Source organism: Alligator sinensis, unplaced genomic scaffold (assembly GCF_000455745.1).
Source record: "Alligator sinensis unplaced genomic scaffold, ASM45574v1 scaffold784_1, whole genome shotgun sequence".
Taxonomy (NCBI): Eukaryota; Metazoa; Chordata; order Crocodylia; family Alligatoridae; genus Alligator; species Alligator sinensis.
Window position 1 is genome coordinate 764,897 of NW_005842318.1, and position 14,699 is coordinate 779,595.

The 14,699-nt window shown below is 39.3% G+C and overlaps 1 protein-coding gene across 1 annotated transcript in view; it reads left to right on the top strand.

The window, feature by feature from the left end:
* DNAH7 (dynein axonemal heavy chain 7) overlaps window positions 1-14,699 on the top strand; it is a 214,406-nt gene that overhangs the window by 109,538 nt on the left and 90,169 nt on the right. Inside the window, exons 29-35 of the mRNA XM_006028533.2 lie at window positions 1,307-1,555; window positions 7,730-7,879; window positions 8,285-8,467; window positions 9,788-9,964; window positions 10,258-10,389; window positions 12,700-12,924; window positions 14,515-14,699. Of these exons, the coding sequence (XP_006028595.1) occupies window positions 1,307-1,555; window positions 7,730-7,879; window positions 8,285-8,467; window positions 9,788-9,964; window positions 10,258-10,389; window positions 12,700-12,924; window positions 14,515-14,699 (1,301 nt within the window). The remainder of the gene's footprint in view (window positions 1-1,306; window positions 1,556-7,729; window positions 7,880-8,284; window positions 8,468-9,787; window positions 9,965-10,257; window positions 10,390-12,699; window positions 12,925-14,514) is intronic.

The following is a 14,699-nucleotide window of genomic DNA, read 5'->3' on the forward strand; positions in this document are numbered from 1 at the left end:
AAGACTGTGATGGAGAGTCAAATAGGTTTACCGGCACAGACTGTCTCCTGACCTGAGTAGACCTTGGTGCAGGAATAAATTGAGAGAAGCAGTATGGCCTGGGATTTACTGTAGACAGTATCAGATTTAGGAGAGCAAGCTCCAGAGATAGAAGTCAGTTATCTGTTTTTTCCAAGGAGAGAAGCTGTTTACCTTGGAGGGCGTTTAATCTTAGTTCCTGCCTTTGTAAAGAAGGATGATTATCTTTAATTGGGGAAGACTTCATCTTCTCCCTCACTCCCAAGATTCTGCTGTGGCTCAGCGAGTCAGAAAAACTGGTGACGCTCACTTCCTGGAACCAGATTTCTTCCACAGCAGAGATCTGTGCAAAAATAGTATTTAAAAGGGCAGAACAATATATTTATTGACACCCTAACATTGGTGACTAAAATAGTGTTTTTGAATAAGGTAAAAGGAAAAGAAAAGTCACAATAGGTCCATTTCTTTAATCACTAACATTGAGTTTAATTGTAAATGGATAGAACAAGAGAATTCTAAGTTCACAAGCTGTCATTTATCAAATAATGGGCTTTTTAGGTATGTGATTTGTGGAACACAGCTTTGTGTCCAGAGTTGACATTGTTGATCTATCTCAAATGAACTGTAGTCTATTTTACTCTCTGTTTCAAAAATGTCTAACATCACTTTTGTTTTGCTACATTATGCAAATCTTATTTTTACATCTACAAAATACTAGAGGTAAAAATGCAAAATCTCTGTTTTTATATTAAGAGTTTTTATTTAAATAACTTCACTTACTATGGTGAAGTATTGATAAATGAGAATACAGGCATTTTAACCTTCTAACTAAATGATGCCAACTAGTTTAAGCCTGCTTTGATAAAATCTAATGTTGCCATAGAGTAATATATTATCTCATTACTAATTTCTTCTGTGATGATAGTGTTAAATATATGTTATAGAGAATGCATGAAATGTACAGTTGTAAATTACAAGACAAACTTTACTCAGAAAAAGTATGCTGAGCAACTAAACTAAATGCAGTGGCACTTCTGAGTTTGTATTCGTATCCTCCATATTCTAAACAGGCCTTATAGATTTTAGTACTTTGTGTTTTTCATTTCAGATAAATATTTTTCTAATTCATTTGTTAACAGTGAATAGTTCGATTAACAGCACCGAAAGCCACTCATGATTAGACTATTTGTCTGTACAAGTCACATAATAAAGGGAGTATATACAAAAATTACACCATAAATAGCAATAGAAAAGTGATAAATATACATTGTAATTTATTCTCTGACAGGGCATTACTTCAGATTTGTTTCCTGGTGTGAAATTGCCAAAACCAGATTACAATATTTTACTGGAAGCTATCAAATCAAACTGTGATGCAATGAATCTTCAAATGACAGAAATTTTTGCTATGAAGATCTTACAGATATTTGAAATGATGATTGTTCGTCATGGTTTTATGATAGTGGGAGAGCCATTTGGTGGAAAGACATCTGCCTATAAAGTTTTGGCAGCAGCTTTGGGCGACATTTGTGAGAAGGTAACTAAATATTTTGACAAACATTTTTATCAAAAAAGTTTGCAAAGTACCAAATGCTGTTATATTATATTCAGTACTTGCATAGGAGAGAGTGAATGGAGATGTGGAAAGGAGTCTTTATGAGTTTCCATATGTCAAATTTCTTTATATGCCTCTTTGGAGTATGTCATAACATCTAAATAGGGACTTCTGGTTAATAACAAATGTTAAACTATAATAACATATTGTTATGTTTAGAGAACTTATTTTTGGGACAGTGGTCCAGGAAAGTATAGTCATGTTTTTTTTTTGTGAAGGATATGTTAAACAATTAGTGTGAGAATATGCTACACAGAAATTTTAAAACCTTGGCTATAGCCATTTAAACAAAAAAAGGTTTTTGTTTACTCTAATTATTTCCCCTTATATATCAGACTTATAAGGAAATAATCTTTTTTAGCCTAAAAATTTATTATGCTGCCAGGGCAGAAGAACATAAAATACTGATTTTTTTTAAATTCTTGAGGAAGGTTTCCTCCTCAGCTAGTCTGTAGATACACATTTCAAATGATCAATCACTTCTGTTGAAACACATCTTTCTAAATCAGGGGTGTCCTACTTCTGGACAGTGGGGCCTGCATGCCACATAAGCCACAGACCCCCAGACCACATGCCACATGGGCTACAATTCCCTGAGGTTTGCCCTGCTATGCATTCAATGCAGCCTTTCTCTTTTCCATGCACATTTTTTTTGTTTTGTTTTTTTGTGTCATTAGCAACCCAGCTCTTCTCCAGCCTTGTGTGCATCATGGTTTTACTGTCTAGCTCCAACCCTGCCCTTGCCCGGTCCCCAGGAGCAGAGGCAGGAAGCAGAAGCCAGAGGACCAAGGGAGAGACTGGAGACTTCTGCTGCCCCAATGAGAAGTAGTGGCAGCTGGATGTGGGCCTGGGGCCCCATTTGAACCCAGGGGTGGGAAATTATTTGGGCTGGAGGACCACTTAAGGCAACAACTCACCAGAACTCCCTAAGTGGCTCTGCCCCAAGCCTCAGCCCTGGTCCTGCATTGTCAATGCCCCATGATCCCAGCTCTGGGGCCTCCATGGAGACTTGCTCAGAACCTGTGCAGGCAGGGCATGCTCAGCCAGGCAGCTGGGGAGGAAGGGACTGACATACAGGAGCAGGATGGGTGGGTGGGGTTGGGGCAGGGGCCAGGATTGTGGGGTGGTGACAATGCAGGGCTGGGGAAGAGTTGTGATCTGCTCCTGGCATGCCCTGCTTACAGAATGGGTGCCCATTCCAGGGATGAGTGGGCAGCAGATTGTGGCTCTTCCCTGGGCCCCAGCTCCACGCTGTCACTACCCCACAATCCCAGCTCTGGCTCTGGCCCCAGCCCCAGCCCCACCTGCCTGTTCCACTCCTGGACACTGCTGCCCACACAGTTACAGCACCATCTCATCCACCTGGCCAAGTGCACCCAGCTTACATAGGTCCTGAGCCAGTCTCCATGGAGACCCTGCCTGCCTGCTCTGTCTGGCACCCCAGTGGTGGGTGCAAGGTGGACAGGCTGAGGTGCCTAGGCAGTAGGGCTGGCAGCAGTGGTGACACTAGCAATGGCAGTCAGAAAGAGCCACTGCTGCTGAGGCTGCTGGGAAGCAGAATCTGGCAACCATACTGTCCCCACCTTGCTGCACGTCCAGGGATGGCAGGACTGGTTGCACACACCATGGCCTGGGCTGCCCTCTGTGCGTGGGCTGGATGTGGGCTAGCTACCCTCTGTGAACTGGATAAAATCCCTTGGCAGGCCAGATCTGGCCCATGGGCCATATTTTGCCTACCCCTCTGTTAACCCCTCGGGGGCTGCTGTGGCTCGTGGGCTACTAGTTATACAGCCCTGATCTAATCTGGTACAAGGTGATACATTCAATGAGAAGCTTCTGCAAGATTAAAAAGGAGGACCTAAGATTTCTAGTATCTGAAGGATGAGCTGAATATCTCTGCAGGCTGCTCATTGTCCACTTTATTGAAATATTCAGGGCTTCATGATTGCAATCTTTTGTAATACCAAAAGCAATCAAGGACTTTCCATCTGAATTTTGTGGTTTATTTAGTATGTGAACTGATGAAATCTTGAGTTCAGTAAGGGATTTGATATCTACTACAGTATCTGCTTGTTGGATATACATATACCAGACCCCCGTCCTCCCCCAAGAAAAGACAGACTGGATCCTAAAGCTTCATCAGAGAGGCATATTATGGCTATAACCCATGGTAGTTGACAGAACCATCAAAGCAGCAGAAGATTTTCCTGTATGAGAAGCCCTCTGCTCCTTTTCCTTTGCAGGGCACTCTGCATTCATCTCATAGGAATGCTATGTCATAGGAGCACACTGCATATGTGTGCTCATGTCCAGATGAGCACACATATGCAGTTTGTTGTGCTTCAGAAATGTTTGAGGTGCCGCAAACTTCATGTAGCACACATGCAACTGTTCATCGCACTGCAAATTTGCCATGTGAGCCTGAGCAACTAGAAGCTGATTGCCAATAATGTAAATTTTCCTTTTATCGGTGCTGATCCAGTATGGACTGATATAGAATAAATAATAAAGAATAGGTGTTTATTTCATTTCAGTGGAATCCTAGTATGCTCCTTCCCTGTCCCTTTTCAGGTATCCCTCCCATGACATATAACTGAAATAAGATGTAGGCTTCATTCTGCAACTGAAAGCAGAGGAGGTGCATCTGGAATTTAATCCAGGCAATCTAGATTTTTACTCTCAAAGACTTGGACTGCCTAAAACTGACAGCCTGGGCATTAGAAAAGCCATACAGCCCAGTGTGCCTCCATTGTCTTCATCAATACATTATGGAATCTAGAAAGAACTCAATCAGGAAATCTCAATGTATCTGGTCAAATTTCTTTCTTCGTATTACAAGAAAAAGAAACTCTCTGGCTAGTGGACTTTCATTTTATATGTATTATGTTTACCATAATGGGATCATGGTCTCCAGACATGTTTGTAGTATAAAATGAATAATTACTGTACTGGTGATCTCAGTTACACTAAAATGCCTCCATGTTGGTTGGCTAGAAACCTGCAATGAAGCACCTTTAAGAGGTAGGTAACAGTCCTCATGGTTTTCTTTACTCAGACAAGTCAAACTTCTAAACTGAGTATCAGTAACTGTTTGAGTTAGTCTAAATGATATGTTACACAAACCTGATCTTTTATTTTCTCTGATCACCAAAGTAAATTTTGATTACTTTGCATCCTTTTGAAACTGCTACACAGTTTGTTTGCCTTTATAATCTTGTTATTCTACCATAATATTTATTAAGGTTCTTCTTTATCCTTTGCCCCCTACTTCTGTGAATCACTGTTCAATACTTCTTTTTAATGATGAATGAAGAAAGAAGCTGTGCAGCAGAGTGAGAAATCTCTTACCTGATAATTTTCTTTGTTAGCAATTTCTCTTCTCTTTCTACCCACCCTGACAGTCTTTTAAATAACCAGAATACAGACTGGAATTTTTCTCTAAAGGAATTACCTTAAGGATAATAATCATATTTTCAATATGTTTTTTTCTTATGGTAATTGTTGGATCTGCTTTCTAGGAACTTTTTTACCCTATCTGAAATCACGGGGAGGTGGGGAGTGTCTTAATCTAGGAGTCTTCATCAACAGCATTGGACCATTCCTGAATTTTATAGGTGGGAGATATTACCTATTTCTGATGAATGAGAAAGAAGTTGGCTAACAGATAATTATCCAATAAAGAATTCGTTTTTTATGTCCAAACTCAAAATCTAGATTCAGATGCTGTTTCTTGAGCATTGGTGATGATGATTAATACTCAAGAAAGACTGAGTTTTCATACCTGTATTGTTGTAATTAAATTATACTACTGATATTTTATAATGTTATCATTACATGTTTGCTGTCCACATAGATATAATTATGAGTTTGGCCTCTCTATGGAGATGGTCCGTTGATTTTATTTTATTTTTTTTTACTTAGTAGACTTGTCCTTTAGGGTTTGTGTTGACTTAGACCATGTATAGACATGCAGTTTCTCCTTGGTGAGCTGCTGCTCTCCCAGGGGAAGCCACAAGTGTTCAGCATTTTTCTCCCAGAACAAAAATGGCCTCTGCAGGAGAAAAATAAATTGGCAATGACTAGGTTTAAATCATTCCCTTTTTTGGCCTTACCCCTAAACCTGGGGCCTTAGCCTGCATGGTATGGGCACTTATTCTGGTCTGCTACCTCCTCAGAAGCACACTGGGACAACTCAGGTGGCCAGAACCCTACATCTGAGCTGAGCCACACACACACTTCTTGCCACTGGAGTGGTTAGCCAGGGTCAGGTGACCCTACACCTCTTCCAGTAGTACCCCCTGACCTGGAAAAGGAAGTGTGTGGGCAGCAAGACTCAGCTTTACACCTCGGTGTCTGCACCCTTGGCTTGGGCTGCTACTGGCACTCTGTTGGATTTTCTGAATACCCAACCCAGCTTGTCCATGGACCCCGAGTCCCTGACTTGACTGTGGTTTGATCCCCTGGATACCTGACCTGGCTAGTCTCCTGACCTTGTGCTCTGCCTGACCCTCTGTATCTCTTTGTTCCCCATGCAGATCTTCTGAGTTCTGGCTTCTCTACACTCAGACTCTGCACACTCCCCTTGGATCTTGGCTGCTCCTCCTAACGCTGGGTGACCCCCAGACCTGTCTGCCCATAGCCCAGCATGATGCCCTTGGGAGAGCGTATCTATGTACGCATTCTCTTTTGAGAGAAGCCACAGCACAGTCCTTTAGAATTCCAGGGGGCTTTGGGCTTTGCTTCCCTCCTCCCACCCCCAGAGAGTATCACATTATACTGCAGGGGGACACTGCTGACCCTGAGCAGTCTTGGTCAGCCAATCAAGGCTGCTGTGTGCACTACTACCATATGTCTCTGGAGGGACTGAAGGATCCTTGAAGAACACTCTGAGATGTATGTACAGGGACTCCCTAGCTGTGCAGTGTTAACAGTGCATGCTTTCTGTTCTTCAAGGGCCAAGCACTCAAATGTCTGTTCAGGCATCTCCAGGTAAGTTTTTCTACCAGGATAACAAAGCTGGGAGAATTCTAGATTATTTGAATGTGTGTACACAGCCATCTAGATTATTTGAATCTGTGTACACAGCCATAAACATAACTCCCTCTCAGTACTTGCTTGGGGAAGTAAAATCAAGTGTCAGGGTAAGTTATAGCTCAGTAGAGATTGTCAGAAAAGAGGAGATATAATCATACATACATAGAGACGTAATCAGCCTTGTTTGAAACAGTGTTATAAGAATTTCCACACTTTACTTTTCATAGAGTAAGATAAAGAAAGGTACATATATCCAAAAGGGGGAGAGCAGTTAAAATACTTAACTGTAAATGAATGCCTGACTGCTTATCTCTGACTTCAGATTCAGAAAGATTCCTCAGAATAGATACTGCTGGACTACTGTTGGAATGAGGCATATGTTTCCCGTAATCAAAGAACCCATGTTTCTACAGTATCAAGATATAACAAGATTGTGAGACTTAGTACTTTTGATTGCCATTTATTCTTATGGAATAGTGGTTCCTAGCTACTTCAGATTTACAAAAAAACACATAGAATGAAATGTCTGTTTATTTCACAGGGACTGAAGAAAAGAATTAGCTTAATCAAAACTAAAATTAGAATTCTTTATATGCTTAAAATGAGAATAATTATGAACTTTTACCCAGCACTTTTCTGTTTCACTGCACATTACAATAGAGAACACTATTATTCTTTTTGTATAGATCAGAAAACCATGGCACAAAAAGGCAAAGGGATTTGTCTAAGATCATACAGATTTTGGATTTCTTGACTCCCCTGTTTACATCCTTTGCTTGATTTCTTAAAGAAATATTATTATATTTAAATTTCATGTATCAAGATATTATTTGTAACAAAACTTGACTACCAGCTTCTTTTCATACAATTAATATATTTTTCTGTAAGTTACTTCAAAATATTTTTAGAGTTTAATTTACATAGATAATAATTTTTTCCACTCTTACTAGTGCTTTAAGAAGATTTACTAATGTATAAGAGGAGAAGTCAAAGTAAATACATGATACTATAAAGGATATATTCTGTAAAAGTCAAATATATGTATATATATTTTATGTCTAGGGGTTGATGGAGGAAAACAAGGTTCAGATTACTGTTATAAATCCTAAGTCTATAACCATGGGTCAGCTTTATGGACAATTTGATCCAGTCTCGCATGAATGGTCTGATGGCATCCTCGCAGTGAGCTTTAGAGCATTTGCTTCTTCTGTTGTAAGTACAAACAAGTATTTAGTGATGTAGGTGTAAATAAATTCTACAGTATTAATAACATGGGCTTTAGTGCATCTTGTATGCACAATTTGTAATAGAATACACCTGGTGCACATACTGAGTATTTATGGCAGCTTACCATACCCTGAGCAACCAGACTGCAGTCAAAAGTAGATTGGACTCATGAGACAAGATTACCTTACTTTTCTAAAGTAGGACATTATCATTGAGTATTAATCCTGTATAAGTATTTGCAAGGCTTGGTCCTTACTTTATGCTTCCCTAAATCTATATAGTTAATATGTTATACACTGCTGGAAATATAATAGTTCTAATATATTTCTTTGGACTAAACAGTTTACTGAAATTTGAGTTTTCTGATCAAAATTATTTTCTGTAAACAAGACACCAGATAGGAAATGGTTGATTTTTGATGGACCAGTAGATGCAGTATGGATTGAGAATATGAATACAGTACTGGATGATAACAAGAAGCTATGTCTTATGAGTGGAGAGATCATCCAGATGTCACCACAAATGAGCCTTATTTTTGAACCAATGGATTTAGAAGTTGCTTCCCCTGCTACTGTAAGTATCTATCTTTGAAAGATTACATTATACATATTCATTATTCAGAATTGAAAACAGTTTCTTTCCCAGTTCATTTGCAATGCATTGAATTAACAATATTTGCTATTACAGTTTATATTCTTGCAACTTATTTTTAAATAAAACATTTTGTAGCTATTCCTTTTAGACTTAAAATTTAGACTTACATTTTTTAATAAGAGTCTTAGAATGCTATTTGAGGTGTTATGCAGACCACCCAGCAGATCCTATAATCATAAAGGACTTCAAAGTTCTGACAAGGAAAAGGAAGCACTGTAAAGGAAGAATTTAAATTAACTACCAAGCAAATTCTGGTAAAATTAACAATCACTATTCTTCTTCTTTACAGTTTATTTATACCTATTATGTTGTTTAGTGGAAAGTGTGACCTTCAATTTCAGGGCTTGTCTGCAGCAGAGTAAAAACTCCTTTTTCATCTTAAATGGCAATCAGCTGCATCTCAGATAGCAACAAAATATATAGGGCACTCATGCAAGATAGGAACTTACCTTAAAATTGCCGTAATATTGAATAAAAATATAAACACTAAGGGTGTGTCCAGATGCACACAGCACATGCCCCACATGCAGAAATTCCCAAATAATTTGCATCATGGGGGTGGGGAGGAGGGGTTTGATACTGGGAGAAAAAAGCGGGGTGGTGCACATGGTGGCAACGTGTGCTGCCCAAAACCAGCTCCAGCTGCTGGCCAGGCTCCCTGCTGCTGGATTGCCAATGCTGGAGCCGCGGAAAGCCCCCAGGAGCCAATGTCTCGCTTTTGGGGCCAGCCCACATGGTGGCCCCAGCCTCACCTACCCCACCTGTGGCAAGAGTGTGCACCAGAGTGTGCATGCATGGGCGTTCCCCAGGGACAAATAGCAGTAGCATTGCTATGTGCCACTGCTATTTGTCCCCAGAAAAATGCATGTGCACGCTTGTTTGGATGTGCCCTAAATGTGCAACGCTAAATCCTAGTAGCAGCTGTAAACTAGGTATTGGGGTCCAAGTCTGTTGAAGAAGAAAATCTTCCTGATTCCACCTGCCATCCCAGGAAAGTCAGTTGTTCAGTGGTCTAGCTGAGTTTGAATTATGCTTTCCATCTTTCTCAGAGGGACACTGACAAACCAGGGGCAATGCATTTTTATATTTAAGATAGTATAATTATCACCAGCTACTAAGAACTTCAGAATCTAAGTGGTACAATACTAAATATTATTTTAAGGCTCTTGCAGCAGGAAAAAAAGTCTGCACACAGCACATGCAGAGGCCACACAAGCTAACCATTATACTTTTTTGCAGGTTTCCAGGTGTGGCATGATCTATATGGAACCTCACATGTTAGGCTGGAGGCCACTGATGATGTCATGGCTAAATCTGATGCCATCTGGGCTAAGTGCTATGTATAAAGAATTTATAATAGGCTTGTTTGATCAAATGGTTCCACTTTCTCTTGAGTTTATTAGAAAATGTACAAAGGTAGGATAAAGAGAATTTTTATTCAAATATATGAATATTATTAACTGAAAAGGAAATAATTTCAAAATTATCAAGTTAAAGTTTAGTAATTTTAACCAAAGTATAGTCAGGGCCCTGCTGTATGGAGACTCTTTTGTTTATATGTTTAATTATTTAATTTTGCTCCAAAATGTATGTTTGACACGGAGTCTACGGGAATATCATTGTCTTTATAATAAGTAATAAATATATTGTGACTTCTTGTCAATTAATTTAATATATATTTTATAGAGAATGTTTTTCTTTTATTTCAGGAATTATCTCCTACTTCAGATGCAAACTTAGTCAGATCCTTAATGAATCTAATGGATTGTATGATGGATGAATTTGCTGATGAAGCCAAAATTAAAGCTATGAGTGAACGTGACATTTTCTCATGGCTTGAGGTAGGCAGTATTTTTAACACAGAGAATTGTAAAGCTCAAGGTGGACTTTACAGCCATGAACAGGCTCTTAAGTAATAAAACTTAAAGTATTTGATCGTTACAATAAACTTCTTGTAAATTATGTTTAGAAAGTATTGTCATTTGCTTACTATCTACTTTTTAATTAATACCTATTTTAATCTATGTTTGATTTACTGAAATAAGCTGTTAGCAAGTTTTACAGCAATTGAATGTTTTAACATTCTTCGTAAAAAAGATTCTGAGCTTCAAGAATCATAAAATCATAGAAAAGTCTTGGACTTAGGATGGAACAGTTGCATGCACAAATACAGGCTGGGGGTTGATTGGCTAGGTTGCAGTACTATAGAAAAGGACCTCGGGATTGCAGGGGATCATACGCTAAATATGAGCCAATAGCGTACTCTTGTTGCAAAAAACATCAGTAGCATACTGCATTGTATTAATAGGAGCGTCACTTGCAAATCAAGTGAAGTGAGCCTTCTACTCTATTTAGCATTGGTAAGGCTTTACCTGGAGTACTGTGTCCACTTTTGGGTTCCACACTTCTAGAAAGATATAGCCAAATTAGAGAGTCCAATGGAGGGCAATGAAAATCATTAGAGGCCTGGGAAGCATGACTTATGAAGAAAGGCTGAAAGAACTAGGATTATTTAGTCTGAAAAAGAGGAGACTAAGGTGGGATTTGAAAACAGTCTTCAAATTCCTGAAGGGTGTTTATAAGGAGGATGGAGATGGACTTTTTTCTATGGCTGCAAGAGACAAGACTAGGAGCATGTTGAGTATTTATCCAGTAGGGCCAGGGCCTGTACCTTTGTGGCAGTCAATGTGGATGTGCCATTGGAAAGGTGGCCCAGGGACATGGCTGTCTGCAATTTCTGATGGATGACACTCTTGCCATGACTTGATGATATGTTTAACTGTTCAGGAGCTGGAATGTGCTGATGGCCTCTGTCCTTGGGTCCACTTGGGTCTTTAAGGGGCTCCTTCTTCTCTTTACACCTCCACCCATACCATTGCAAACAATAACGCAATCAACAAGGAGACACAATTACCTGAGCCAAGAAGCCAGCAATTGGGCTGAGTTTGCCCATGCTCAGCAGGTCAGGATTGTCCAGTCAGGTTCAGCTCTCAATGTCCTGGTCCCACCTATTAGGGTTTGGATAAAAAGTCCACCCCAACACAGTCTCCCCCCAGGCAGCTGTTAATGGCCGGTGCCAGGTAGGTGGTGAACACAGGCTCACTGAAATTTAATCACGGAGTAAAAGTTTGAACTAGATGAACTCCTGAGGTCTCTTTCAGCCTTACTTTTCTGAAAGTCTATGATTTCCACTAGACCTTTGCTTTGGAAGTGGTAGAAAGAGATGTGAGAGGTTTCACTTTGAAATTTGTCCACACCTGTTTTAGCATTTGTTAGTTTACCTGGTATATTAGTATTTCTGAAGGAAGGGCAACCCAAGAAAACACTTAAACTATTTCTTATGTAACTAGGGAGTCTGTTGTATTTATAAGGGGACAGTGAGTTACATACTCCAAAAGCACTTGCTCTAGGAAAAAAAGGTCTGTTATATCAATTTCCATCTTTTGCCATTATAGATATAGAGTTAACCTTTTGGGGAAACTTTCTAGTAGTCAGGTCAGAAGAAGCAGGAAGCTGTTACCTCCATATAGAAATCCCTGACCTTCCCCATGTGCCTCCCTAACCTCCCCCAAAAATGGGTCAACATCTGTCCTAGATTTTAACCTTACTCAGATGGGTAATATACGGCCAGGTACCTGTAGAGGGACAGTTTCTTGCTATTCTCCTACTTCCAGTCTTCATTATGAGGATGGTCCTGTTGAGGAGTGTATGTTTGTTCTTAGGCCACTTTGCACCAGTTAAGGTCCCATTTCTGCAAGCTACGTATATGCTTAGGGGTCATGTTTATATTTCTGTATTGCATTATTTCTGTAAGAATGTGAGCCTTGGATAGGAGTCTAAGCCTCTCTGTATTTTTTTCAGCTGTTGGCATTCAGCAAATAAAGAAGTGAATAGCCTTCTTAAATAGAATCAATAAATAAATCACATGTTGATATAACAGGATTTCCAGGGTGCTGTAAACCATTAGAAGAGATCATAAGTGTAATATTATATCTCTTTATTTAACTTACTGTCATATTTCATTACTTCTGTATGTTAATATTTGGCTTAGTCTACTTCCATGGCAGCTCATTGATTTCAATGAACAAAAAATAGGTATATTGTAAACACACAACTACTGATATTTTATATTTCTTTTTTCTCGATGCTAGGGTACTTTCTTGTTTTCATTGACTTGGTCTGTGGGAGCTAGCTGTAAGGAGGATGATCGACTAAAATTTGATAAGCTTGTGCGAGAAATCCTTGATGGACCGATTAGTGATGAGACAAGAGAACGTTATAAATTGTTGAGCAGTATTGATCAGCCAGCTTCAAAGGCCTTCACAGTCCCATTTCCCACAGAGGGAACAATTTATGATTATCGATTTGTTAAAAAGGTAAGGATTACAAAACAAATTGACCACCCATTCCAAAGTGATCTTTTTTGAATATTATATGATGTTAGTACTACTATAATTCATTTCTCCTGCACAATTTTTTTCATCGCTAATGGGCAATGTATTCCACCTGTAGAAGTCAGAGATGGTCAGTGTTGTTGCTGGAGGTTTCAGTACTTCAGTTTACAACAGCTGAATTCCTTTGGTGGCAGAAATTCCAGCTTTTGGTATAGTTTCTCCTATCCACTTTGTTACACAACTTTTTCATTTTTATTTGTAAAGTTATAACTTTATTTCACTCTCTAGTTTCTCTCTCCCTCTTCTGCGTTAGGATCCATTGGAGTACTGAGGTTCTAATTTCTCTAGTACAGCATCTCTTTAGCAGTAGTTATGTGTCTTAAGTCTGACGAGGGGTATATTGAGTGTAAAAAGCTTGAGAACCACGGTCTTAAAATAACATGCTCAGGTTGGGAGCTCATTCAGTCAAGGAATGGTCAGCTTTTTCATCCTCTGTGCAAAGCGACCATCCTAGTTACGTGAAAAGTAGATCCTGGAATTTGTCTAAACTTTCCCCATTGTGGAAGCATCAGATAGGTCTTTTGGTAGTTTTTGCTCTGTATGGGGAAAACAACTTTTTCTGCCTATTGTTTTTCTGCTTATCCTTTGCTTCTGTGATCCACTGCTCAGTACTTCTGCTTAATGATGAATGAGGAGAGAACTATGCAGCAGAATGATAATGATTTTCATTTCATTAATGGCTTCTTTCCATATTCAAACCAACCTGATAATCTGGAGTTGAGTTGGATATAATTTAGAACAAGCTGAAATTTTTCTCTAAAGAGAGACTATGATATGAAATTATTTTAGAATTATGTGTTTATTCCATCAAGCTGCTAATGGTCACTGCTAGTGATCAGTTGATGGCACATCACAACTTTTGGTGGGTAGAGTTGAAGGGAAGAGCTTAGAAAGAAAAATATGCTTCTTAAATGATAAGTTTGGTCAGGAAGTTCAAAATGTATATTTGTTTTACTTAAGACAATCCAGACATGTCTACATGTGGCCATATGGCGCCGTTGTTACTGCACCGTCAGATAGTACTTCCTATTGAAAGTACTAAATGTCAGCACAGTAACAGCCCATACTGCACTCTTCTGGCTGCATGGTTATTTTTAGCTGCTATGTTGCCGTAGCAGTGCGCTATGACAGCCCACGTTGCTATGTTGACGTAGCTGCAGCATCACAGTTTTTGCCTGTCAACACTACTTTCCTGTAGTGAATTGCTATGGCAACGTAGCATCATGTGTAGATGTGCCCTCCTTGTCTTTCAGTCTTTGCTCTTATGTCCCACTTTTCTTTTGTAGTACTCTGAATGGTCAGCACTAAATCAGGTTAAGTATAATTTCTTACAGTACACTAAGAGTAGTCTGGTTTTCAATACTCACATGAATATGAGTAAGAACAGAAACAACTTTTATAGCTGATTGTCCTTTAAGTTTTATTTGAGATACAGTCTCCTGTATCAGTGCAGATCTCTTTTCTTCTTGCTTTTCATTATTACATTTTTGACTTTTTTATAAATTAAAACAGGGAGCAGGAATATGGGAGCCATGGGTAGAAACACTCAAATTGGCTCCTCCAATACCTCGCGATATGATGTTTAATGAAATCATTGTACCAACTCTGGATACGATTCGATACTCAGCTCTAATGGAATTGCTGACAGTGCATCAAAAACCTTCCGTATTTGTGGGGCCAACAGGAACTGGAAAGAG